The sequence below is a fragment of the Carassius gibelio genome, chromosome B17, assembly GCF_023724105.1.
Source record: "Carassius gibelio isolate Cgi1373 ecotype wild population from Czech Republic chromosome B17, carGib1.2-hapl.c, whole genome shotgun sequence".
Lineage (NCBI taxonomy): Eukaryota > Metazoa > Chordata > Actinopteri > Cypriniformes > Cyprinidae > Carassius > Carassius gibelio.
In genome coordinates, this window is record NC_068412.1 from 17801194 (window position 1) to 17814065 (window position 12872).

General features: G+C 38.1%; 1 protein-coding gene across 6 annotated transcripts in view; it reads right to left on the minus strand.

The window, feature by feature from the left end:
• Positions 1-12872, minus strand: part of LOC127976287 (EH domain-binding protein 1-like) — a 122875-nt gene that overhangs the window by 23872 nt on the left and 86131 nt on the right. For 3 of the 6 annotated variants that reach the window (XM_052580606.1, XM_052580609.1, XM_052580611.1), the window contains 5 exons: positions 12388-12570; positions 9459-9610; positions 4924-5062; positions 4451-4551; positions 2189-2312 (listed from right to left, as the gene is read on the minus strand). In XM_052580606.1, coding sequence (XP_052436566.1) covers positions 2189-2312; positions 4451-4551; positions 4924-5062; positions 9459-9610; positions 12388-12570 — 699 coding nt within the window. Of the gene's footprint in view, positions 1-2188; positions 2316-4450; positions 4552-4923; positions 5063-9458; positions 9611-12387; positions 12571-12872 lie in introns of all 6 variants that reach the window. The other 3 variants (XM_052580608.1, XM_052580610.1, XM_052580607.1) reach the window with 2 other exon arrangements.

The window sequence follows — 12872 nt, forward strand, 5'->3', positions numbered from 1 at the left end:
AATTACCATAAACAATGGTTGCATGGAAATAGAGTTTTATACGCATTCCCTTCTGTAATACGCCTGATATCAGAAGACACTTGACAATTCGTGTTCAATTATCTTCATTCTTTAATGTGCTGTGAACTGCACACAGTAAATAAATTAACCAGCCCAATTACTGTGAATTCATCTGGGAAGCAAACGCAAAAAACCAGCAGACTACGGCAGAGCGTATAATGAGAGGGGGAGGGGTATCAGGGATCACGAGTAGTTCTTAATACAGTTTTTATATGTATATAAATATAACTTTATACGTGTGTGTACAGATATGCGGACACATTTAATTATCTTTTGCTTATTTGTTTTCAGTCATCATTGAATGCTTGTTGTGAATATATTTTCTAAATATGTGACCCTGGACCACAAAATCAGATCATGTTCCATGAAGATATTTTGTACATTTCCTACCGAAAATATATCAAAGCTTAATTTTTGATTACTAATATGCATTGCTAAGGACATAATTTGAACAACTTTAAAAGGTAATTTTCTCAATATTTTGATTTTTTTTGCACCCTCAGATTCCATTTTTTCAAACAGTTGTATTTCGGCCAAATATTGTCTGATCCTAATTAACCATACACCAATGGAAAACTTATTTATTCCGCTTTTAGATGTTTTCAGAAATCTCAGTTTCATAAAAAAGACCCTTATGACTGGTTTTGTGGTCCAGGGTATAGTTCATATTCTTTTTCTCTGTCTACACACACACACACACATACACACACACAAACACACACACAATAACAGTTATATATTACTATTATATTGGGGGCAACCCTAACTGTACATATCACATATATATTTATGTCATATTTTTCTGAATAATTTCTAGTTACATAAAAAATAATGACATGCTATAAAAAATTTGAAATATGTAGTCAAAAAACGTATGACAATAAACAATACTCATTTATAATACTTGTATTGATACAGTGCAACACAGCTAAGCATGATTATATTCAATATGTGTATTCTGAGGATAACATATGTTTTGTGTATATTTAGCTATAGAGACTGTTTCTGGCAGACTATGTTGTCTGTGAACCTGAGAGCGGCATGGGTGCACCTGTTCGCAGTGCTGAAATGCATGCCCTAGCTCAGTCAGGTAAGCACATTAAGGTGAGACTTAATGTGGTCTGGTGTGTAACTGCGCCTCTTATTTCTGTGTGTGAGTGTGTAAATCTTGCCGAAATGTCTGGTTTGGTTCTCCACCTGCTAGGGCATTCAAGCCATCTATCATTCAGAGCGAGAAAAAAAACCCTTCAAACGGACACAGCAGCTTTGACTTCAACAGGGTCCAGGTGAGTGTGAAGAGAGCGAGCGAGCGAGGGAGGGATGGAAGGTTGGGCAAACACAAAACTCTGATAGTCATGATATCATCCTCAATGTGATGGAGAAGCATAAAAATTCAACCGTCTACTTTCCCCTCCTTTTTTCAACCCCGCTTCCTGACACTACTCTTGTGAGAAATGATTGTTTCGTATCAGCATCTGGATGGAAGGAAGCTTTTCGTAAATTTTAGTTATTGAGGCACTGGAGTCTCAGAACGGAGTTCCATGTTGTAACAAAGGCTCCGCAGCTCCTTTTCCCTGCTATACACACCCGAAAGATCGCCCCACATCCTTTCATATGTGTATATGCGAGGAGAAGAGAGAGCGATAGAGGGAGAGAGAGAGAGAGGGAGGAGGAGAGCAAGAGCATGTATCTATTAATATGTGTCTTTCATTATTTCAACATTTCCTTTTCGGTCCAGCCCCCAAACAGCAGCCCTCCCCATTTCTTTTCCTCCCCTCTTCACCCTTTACCCCTCTGCCGTATCCCCCTCTCTCCCTCCTTCTCTCTCTCTCTCTCTCTTCTACAGCATATCATTGAAGGCCAGATATGGGGTTCTGTTGCGCATGGCTGCACGGTACTGTTCAATAGTGGCTGGCTGGCGGACGCTATCAGCACTAGTTATCAGCTCCCATGAAGGCTCTCTTATCACTGCGGCCCAGAGAGCCTCCCTGCATCCTCACCGCCCCTTTTCATATCCCCGCTGCCGCCCCAACACCCCGGCTTCAAAGATTCACACTTCCCAAACTCCATAAGAGTTTGTGAACGCTCAATTTGCCAAAACTGTTTACAGTGTAATTGGGCGGCGTACCTGTGTCCATGAGATAGCGCAGACGCTTCTCCACACGCGAGGCCCGCGTGTCGATCTGCCTCTGCTCGCTCTCCAGCGCCGCCAGTTCTCCCACCACGTACTGACTGGTGTCTTTGAACGCTTTCTGCTGGGCAAGAACAAACGAGAGGAAGGGGGAGTGATGAGTGGTTCCAAATGAAGCATCACATCCTGGGTTTATATAGCTTTTTAATACCAGGGGAACAGTGGTCATAATGATGACTGGTGAATACTGCTTTAATTAATTAAGCAAATTAAAATGTTCTTTTTTCCTGCCTTTCTTTTTTTTTTTTGGAGATGACGTACCACTGTCAATTTTTTAAAGTGATAAAAATGACATACAAACATTCCTAAATTAGGCTAATCGTTAAGATTATATATATATATATATATATATATATATATATATATATATATATAAGATTGGATATATTAACAAAAGTATTGTGTCAAAAATGGAGTACATGTATATAAAATCAAATCAAAAAGAGCTACTCCGAGCTACTGTACCATAATCTTAAAAGCTTTTTATTCTATATTTATTGCCTTAATTCTTGGCATAATAATATCTGCTTCTGGAGTTATGGACTGTAGATTTAAATGCAGAGAAATGAGTATGTGCATGAATTTATTACATTAACACATTATACATGTATGAAAGTGTTCTACTGTACGATACATTTTCTGAAGATTTATTTAAATTTATTTATTGCCTTAGTTCCTGCTGTAATAATATCTGTTTCTGTATATAATAACTGTAGCTTTAAATGCTGTGGTTTGACTTCATACGTAAAGCCTCAGGCAGGAGGGTGCACTTACACACCAATACAAACACGCTAAATGATCTCAGAGAGAATCCAGTATTACAGCAGTCTGGAGACTGACACACAGAGAGACAAAATTGAAATATACGGGAGAGGTGGGTCAGTGCCTAAGGGCCTATCAGCAGGGATCTAAGAGGTCTACGCAGCACACGCGTGTGCTCAGATTCACTCATGTACACATTTGGAAACACGCTCCCTTTCTCTCACACACGTGGCCCTGGTGGCAGCAGCAGCCTCTGGCTCGTGGGAAACACTGGAGTGAGGGATGAGACAGTGATTAGGGAGAAATAGAGTAATTAAACTGCACGCTTATTTCTGAGTGTGTGATAGTGACAAGCACCCCCCCCCCTTTATTCCACTCGTTTATCGCCCCCTTCGGTCCTCTCCTCCTTCCTTCCTTCCTAATATTCTGAGATAGAGGGGGAGGGGAAAAAGAGTGCTAATTTAAATTCACGTCCTAAAGATTGCTGCAAAAATATACATATATTTAGTGCTGATGCACCTTATTTCATAATAGGAACGAGGGAAATGGGGAAGAAAGTTTTTATTTTTATTTTTTTATCCAAGACAGCACTTTTTCTGCCTGAGTCCTCCTGCTGTCCATCAAACTCTACCTTCCTTTTCCTTGCTGCTCTATCAAATACTTCTCCCACAAATCAATTTTACACATGATCAGCCCCCTCCCCTCTGCTCTCGCCTCTCTGCCATAATTAAGTGTTGAAATTTCCATATATATTATATTAATGCAAACATCATTCGCTGGATAATTCAGCTTGAGCTGGGTAATGGGCAAGTTCAACACCCATTAACCCCTACACAGAGAGGGGCAAAGCTGGTCTCTACTGACCTTCCCTCTCTCTCTTTCTGTGTCTCTATCTATCTCACTCTTCCCAGGGTATGTTTCCCTGTGCTCTATATATATATATACACACACACACACACACACACACACACACACACATTATATACACATTTTTTTATGTGCACAATATATTATTTTACTTTTAAACTTTTAAACATTTTTTAAATACTTTAAATTATATTTTAAATTACTGAAATTAATAAAATATTCCAAATTAATAAATTCCATTTGAACTATTTAAAAATGTAAACATTCAGAACTAATTAAAAAGGTTTGGAGAAAGGGACATACAGGAGGAGTGAAAGAGGAATATCTACTGCTCTGTCCATTTCCTTTTTTCCTAATCTTACAATTATCAGGGAACTGCAGTCTAATTTGGCTGGTCTCTTCAGCTTTAGGGAAGAACAGATTGGCATCAGTGTTAAAAAACCTCTCCGGCCCTCAGACGGATGTGAGCGACTGTGCGCAGGTTTGACGTCCAACTATGACCTGGTGTCACAGACAACATCAGTAAGAAAGAACAGCTCTGACTGAGAATGGAAATATGCATTTAAGTACTTCATCTTCAGTTGGCTTTCGTCCTTCTGTCTCTGTCAAAGCTCCTCTCTCCTCGGCTGCCCGCTTTAGATCTTCAGGCACTGATCTCTGCCTTTTAACCTCTGAAACGAGAGAAAGAGAGATATTAAACGATGATAGAGTACATTCTCACCTGGGCACGATCACAAACTCACTATAACTGAATATGAAGATATTTCTCTTTATCAGATGAACTTTTAAACCATTCAGACAGATCTAACATCTTCATTAAATATATCACAAAGTGTATAGAAACACCTTATACTGCTGTTATTAAACTTCAGTGAAGACTTCAAGATAGTCTTCACATTAAGCCTAATTAACTAGAAAAATAAACCTGACTGCAACAGGCTTATCCATCAGATACATTCATTTAATGATTATTAATTAAATGTTATTATTAAATACTCCATAAACTTCATGCAGTCAGAGGCAACGGAAGTAAAAGACCTCACCTGGCCTGGTCTCTACGTATTGGCTGAATGATTTGAGCTGTGTTTTCCTAACGGCAGACTCCTTGTGGAAAACAACGGGACTGCGCAGACGTTCGGTTGCCCTGCGAAGACGCTCTGCATGCAGTTCATCAACATTAGTCTATAAAACATAAAAAAAGAGGGAGGGATGGGGGCAGAAGAGTAAAAGAGCAGTTAACTTAAAAGTAGAGCAGAGTCATTTGAATAAAAGTTGTTTCTGATGCGGGTCGACATTAAAGAAAAGAACAAATTAGATACACATGGCCAAGAAATGTTTAACGATGGAGCACCGCGCCTGAAGAACGGCCGAGAAAAGGTTCTGCAGCATTTGGTACATCTCCGAGTCCCACATTAACTCACAAGCACAAAGGAAATAAGGCAATTAAGTCTACTTTCAACAAAACCTGAGCCAGAAAATGTATTCAGATTATGCAAATTAAAAGCACTATTGTCTTGGAAGCGAACACGTGTTAGCAGCTTCCAATCACCTCAATATTGAAATGTGTTATTATGTGCTGGGCCCAATAAGCCAAGCAGACTGGAAAGCGAAACGGCAGCGTTCAGAATAACATTTGCAACGTCAATAATAATAGGAAACGTCTAATAAAGTTCGCAATTAGCGAACACGTTCCACTGCTTGAGACTGAGAGGGAGAAACATTGTTATTGTAGACGCTAGCTCACTGGTGTGTGTACGGAAACTGCACAGCTAATAAAGACAAGCGTGTACAAACAGACACACACACACACAGCGCCTCTGGCCTGTTTATTCGTAAATTATAACTTTTGAAAACAAATCTGCAATTAGCGTGTCCCTAGAGTAGATGTTCGGCATCTCTGTGTGTGAATATTAACAGTTATAGCTGTTTATCCAACTGACCGACATGTTTAAACGAACAAAATCAGCTGTCAAAAGCCCTAATTTGCAGCTCCTCATCAGCCATCTTAAAAGATTGTAACTTCACTTTCAGAGACTCCTACAAGCTGGATGAGACACTTATCTGTATGTGGGTCAATGACATATTAAAGCAAGTCCCACTTTATAGCAAGTGGCCTTAACTATTATGTACTTACATAAAAATTCAATAATAATAATTACTTAATTATTGTGTTTATACTGTATTGCAAAGCACTTTTGCTGCTATTCAGGTGGAATAGGGGAAAGTTTAGGGACAGGTTTGGTGGTATGGGTATGTTTAACAGTGTGTTCAAGTGTAAGGGATTACTCAACAGTGTAATTATTATGTATTTACAGAATTAATTACAGATTTAATTACATGCTGTTTTTAAAAAAGTATAGCCTATAAGCACGTTAAAACAAGTATGTACAGTACACAATAAGTGCACTGCATCAAAAGATTCATTTTAATTTAAGCACAGTTATAAATATGAAGTGGGGCCTAAAAGCATATACGATAAAGAAATATCAACATGAACAAATGAACAATACTTCTACTGCCTTTATTAATATTAATCTCAACATTTTACTGAGAACATTAAGAAAGGTTAATAAATGCTGTAAAATATATTGATTATTGTTGTTAATGTTTTAGTTTGTTAGTTAATGCATTAATATTAACAAACGAGATAGCAAAGTGCTCTAGAAGAATTTTTTTTTTAAATATCATGAATAATTAATTCATAAATATGACTAAGAGTCAAAAAACACCCCCCCCAAACATGCATAAAAAAACAATCAGTTTGCAGTAAGAAATGAAAAAGCATGCTTCTCATAAAACAGGTCTATTCAAATCATTGTATGTACAAATTTTTTTGGAAACAGAGTGGAGGAAATGAGCAATACATCACAACCCACATAAACATTCGTTGGCAATCTGGGGGTGAAAAAGAATTTCACCTTAAATCCACCTTTATAAGTGGTTAATGACAAAAACCAAAGGCGTGAGCTTGTTACATGTTAAAACGACACATTCAACAGCCTGGATCTCTAGAGACAGCTCAACAAAGCCCTTTAACCCCGTCTGATTCCTCTCATGTTAAAGTCCAAAGAAAACAAACAGGATTCAAACCCAAAGCCCCGCTAGAATCCTCGTTTCCCAGAGGACCAGAGGCCTCCAACCTTCGCTAACAACCCCTTCCTTGAAACACCTGCCCCCACGGCCCCTCGGTCCCCCTGGCTGGGGCAGATATCAGAGCTATCCTCACATCACGATCTGCGCTTTTTAATCTGTTATCGTCCCGATCATTACTGTGGTGCTGGGTATTATTTTGGCAGAGGTGTGTGAATGTTTCTGGGATGCGTGACTAATGTTGCGGTCTGCTGTTCATTGCAGGCGGTTATCGTGTGCCACCACGGCAGCAGGCTCACAGTGCATAGAGACAATTGCTAATGAGACACAACCGGCAGCACTGGGGGACTGCAATGTGTGTGCTGGGGGTATTCTGTCCAGGACGGTTCTACTGCAGCCTCAGGGATAAAGATGGGGATGGGAGAATCCTCCGGGGATGGAGCGGTGTAAAAAAATACACCATTCAAAAGTTTGTGGTCAGCTACATTTTCTCTTCTTTAAAGAAATTAATATACATAAAAAATTTTTTTTAGCAAGGATGAATTAAACTGATCAAAAGTTAAAGACATTTATAATATTACAAAAGATTAATATTTCAAATAAATGCTGTTCTTTTGAACTTTCTATTCAGCAAAAACTACTGAGAGAAAAAAAAAACTATTAAGGTTTAAACTAAAATATTAAAGCAGCACGACTGTTTCCAACATTGACAATAAGACATACATGTTTCTTAAGCACCAGACCAGCAGTTCATCATCATGAGTTCTTCATCATGTGACACTTATGCCTAAAATTCAGCTTTGCCACCACAGGAATAAATTACATTATAAATATACATTAAAAGAAACAAGTTATTTTCAATTATAATAACATATCATAATATTACTGTTTTTACTGAATTTTTTTTAAATCAAATAAATGGAGCCTTAGTGAGAGTAAGAGACTTTACAAAGACATTAATTAAATGAACTGACCCCAAACTTTCAAAAATAACTGTATGTGAAAGAAAATGCAGAAAACTAATGTTTTGTCATAGCGGTTTTCAATAAAAAAAAATGTTCTCTCTCAAAGGTTTTCATGAATTAAACAAAAAAATTATTGAATTGCATGTACAGATTATGCTATTATTATTTCATCAATACCAATAATATAGTTGGATCGATATTATTCTTCTCTGACCCAAATCAATTGCTTTTTGAGCAACGGTTTTGCATCATCTTCATCAGGTTTGTAAATCAGTCTCTGGAATCTAACCTATCTGTGGCTAGGCCTTGGGAAATCTCAGCCAATCATTTCACACCTGCTGCAGTGCACTGAGTGAGGCCTGTCGACCCAAACAAACACATCACTGCAGTTATTGTGCAGAGACCCTGCTAACATCTGCTCACAGGAAATCCCCTCTGTCAGCAGAGAGAAAGAGAGAGAGAGGGAGAGAGGGGCGAACAGGTGCAGGAAGGTAGTCACCAGCATCTCTGAACATGCCCTGCATTCACCACCTGGGGGCTCTGAATACAACAGCCAGATAGGAGGTCATCCCATACACACACGTACATATAAACACCTCTGTGTCAGCGGTACACAGGTATGCATGTTCCTACACACACAACGCTGGTTTTTAATAAACACGGCAAATCAATCAAATGCATGTCAGCGTCACGAGCCACACGCTGCTGTCGGTGCTTCCAAAGCTCTTTACTCTGTCAGAAAAGGTCAGGTGTGACATGAGGTAATTACTATAATGTCGTTCTGACTCGTTCATGTGTTCTGGCTTAATATATATATAAACACACGATGTTCCTCAGATGAATAATAAGAGAAAGCTTTTTACCTCACCCACGGAAATGATAGATCCAAGCAAATCATTTCATATTGTTAAACAACCAAAACATCAAGTCAAGTCAAGTCGAGCTTTCTGCTACATGTGGGACATACAGTGGAATGAAATGTCGTGCCTCACAGGACCAAGGTGCTCTGATGGTATGGTAGTACCATACTATTGGCTTTTCTGGAGCATCGTGTAAGGAAAATGTCCAGGATGGAGGGGAGAGGGGCACCGATGTTGTTGTTGTTGATAACAACAACAACAAATACAAATAAAACTTCCAAATCTCCTTTTGGAATGTTTAGATGGGTATATTTTTGCATTTCATGCAAAAGGCTTTTTTGTGAGAGTCATGTTGTTGTTAGAGCTTTACTAAAGTATTCTGGGCGGCTGTTTACAAGCCACGTGATATTCTGGTCTCTAAATATGCCTTGGGTCCTTACTTCAATGTAGAACTATGGGAGTTTTTGCTTATTCTATCCTAAAATGTAGGTATTTTAAGCTACAAGCCACACAATTCGCAATAAAGAAGTGTGGAATGTGTTACTCAGCAATGTTTAATAATTATGATTTAGTTTGTTCACAATAAATCTGTAAGTGTGAGGATTAATAACTGTAAAGACACAGTTAGAGACGGTTAGAGCCGGTGTTTGTAAATGTGGCTACCTGCATGCCGCCTGATTCAGGGCTGAGGGGTGAAGTGCTGGATGCCGTCAGCGATGAGGAAGATGATGAAGATGAAGGAGAGCTGCCACCCTGTGGCCGGATCTCTGTGAGCTTCTTGAGCTTCAGGTCCACATGCCTGCTGTTCATCACACCTAAAGAGAGCGAGAGAAAGGAAGAGTTATATGCACTAGGCCACTCGTCTCCAAGACACAGATAAGCAGAGGACATGACAATGTTTGCCCTTAAGCAAACCGGCCCTCTCAAGCTTTCTCTCTCACACACACACACACGAGAGATAGCAAGATGCTGAGAGCTTGACACACCTGAATGTCTCCCCTGACATTCATATACACCTCATGTGAATTAAAAGACCTCTACTGAGATTGTACAGTAGTTAATAATTTGACATTCATAATTCATAATTTATTATTTAATTACAGATTAAGTAAAAAAGTACGTTATTTACTAATTTAAAATTATATATAATAATAAATATATTATAATTTATTACTATTTCAAATATGATAAAAATAGTAATAAATATTATCATTAGTAATGTTTAAAGAACATTATTATTATTACTTTTTTTAGTTGTTCTCTAAAAAAAGAAATAAAAAAAAAACCTAGAACTTGCTTTTTGAGAACAAAAAACAAGAAAACAAATATTGCATGCTCTTCATGAGACTGTGTATGTGCCACAATGAAGTTTGTACTGTACTGTTTGTGAATTAACCCTCCGGGGAATTAATCAGGGCTGTATATTTCCACCACACAAGATTTCTCACAGCTTCAGCTGCATACTGGAGAAAAGGAAAAAAAATCAATGGACACTCGGATAGACTCCACTTTAAACTCCTACCATTAATTTAGCTCTTATTCAACAAGCTCTATCTCTTCCCCATCTGTTTTCTTTTTAACATCAGTGAGGGAACAATGTCAGATGAGCAGCCAAACATGCTTTGAGGGAACAGTGCTTGTGATTACTTGAACATAACGTCTCTTTCTCTTTTAATGAACAATGCCTTATAATTTACAGGTTATATGCAAACCTGTCTTTCAAAAGTGTTGGTCTTTTTTTTATGTCTGCCTTTATATACTCCAAGTCTATCGTCTCCAATAACCTTTCACTAGCAGGTTTAGCCTTGCCCTCTCTCTCTCTCTCTCTCTCACACTCTTTCTCTCATCTGGGCTACAGATGAAAGTGAGGTGAGGAAGCTTTTCATGTGGGTCCTGTTCTCGTCTCCCAGCATCCCTCTCTCTCCCTAAAAAAACACCACAGGAGTCATTTATCAGGCCTCAGCACAACCTGGATAAAGGTGCAGGTGTGTGTGCATTGCCCAACAGTTCTCCCAAACACAAGAACCACATCCTCAATCTAATTAAAGTGTGCACCGTGATGGGTATCTATATGATCTTTTGTGTTTGGATCGGTAAGGTTTTTTCCCCGGCAGTCCATTTTGTTGTTAGAAACAATAACAAAACTTAAAAAGTCCAACTGTAGACACAAAATCCTGGGTCCAAACCACTGATTGACAGACATATAATTCACATGGAAATCAGAGGATGTTCCTTACTTTCAGGAATGGGTAGAACTAACTAGAGTGGCTGCATTCGAAAAAATGTCTTGGAAGCAGAATCTATTTTATTTATTCATTTTATTTCATTTACTTAGTTTTCTCATTATATTCTTAAGGAGTTTTTAATTGTATTTAATCATAGCCAATCTGTGACCTTTAAAGGCATATTTAGGGACTAGTTTGGGATGGGTTTGTCAATGGGCAAAATGTTGATTCTGTACAGAGTTACCATCTATTATGAAATTCGCCTGAGAATCAGTAAAACTGTTAATCACTAAAAAAGGTCCAACTGTGCCACTCTTTGAGAGCTGAAATGTGATAAAAAAAACTCATTTCATTAAGAGATTCTTTCATCAAAAGAATTCTGTGTAATAATACATAGACCTCCTTTTCACAATAACAGACAACAACACAAACCAAACAAAGAAACAATGTAGATACTACACAGAAGTAAACAAAAGAGAAAGAATAATTCAGGTTTCCTCCAGATATTTCATAAGACTTCCTTAGAAAGACAAAAAGCTAATTATTAACAACTTCACATCTCTTTGGCAGATATAAATGTGTTTGTCTTGAGAATATGTTCAAGTACTTTTTAATTAAACTAAGGCACAACACATTAAACACATCAATAAAAATAAATACAAATTATATATATATAAAAAAATTAAATCTCAGACAAACAAATTTCTTAACAGGTACAAACCTCTCTTAAAGAAACCTAATTTTGTTCTTAATGTTTAATTGAATTAAAAGATAAATGAATTCTAGAAGGTGTTTAAAATAGGAAATAATGTGACAAGAAAGAAATACAAAATTATAGGTCTGCACAATTTATTTATTTTTTTTTTATTTTTTTTATTGCAATATTTCGGATTTAAAACACTTATTAATATCAAAGAAATAATACTACTGTAATTTAATTGCAATTGCATTATTTCATTTTTAAATTATAGTATAGCTGTAAAATTGCAATAACAATATTGCATAAGCCCTTATGCACTTCCCATTAAAAGTTTAGGAAGATTTTTGGTCCATATATTCCCAAAATGTTATAGGCAATCCAATGCATTTATTGTGAACTGAGCCACTCAAAGACACAGACAACACTGCATCCTGAGCAGCTGGTGTGCACCATTTTACTATGAAACATGCACTGCATGTATTTGATAGTCACATTAAACCAATTTTGGTTTGATTCAGATTAATTATGCAGCCCTACTAAATTAAGCCCTACAAAAAAAGTAGTTACGCACAGATTAATCACTGCACACTACTGCTCAAACTTAGGTATGTAGTGTTGCGTGCACACACATTCACACACGGGCAGAGAACATGCAGTGTTGGGTTACCCAGAGCGGCCAGGTCACTAGCAGAGTTAGTAAAATCATCCTCCATTAGACATGAAGACGACAGTTCCTCCTCGGGGTTAGTATGAGTGACATCATCAGCATGAGACACCGCTGCTGCTGCTGCCTTAGTATCACTCCTGATCTCCTCATCTTCACCCTCCACACTCATCCCATCCACCACGTCTGCCAGCAAACAAACAAACAAACAGGCACACCCCAAAAAAAGAGAGAAGAGGAGGTTAGTGAAGCGTGGAGTGTTAGTTCAGTATTCCAGCGGGAAAGGAAACTTTGCATGCAAGTGAAGAGTCAGAAAAGCATTTGTTTAGAACCATTAAGACAGTATTTCCTTAACAAAAAAGTTTGCTGCTGTCACATTGGGGTGTGTGTGTTTGAGCTGAGAGAAATCAGGCAGATGGCTGAGAGTGTCTGGCAGAGAGCTGAGCTTTATATGTGTGTGTGTTGCATGGCAGATTTGGCCTTGACGG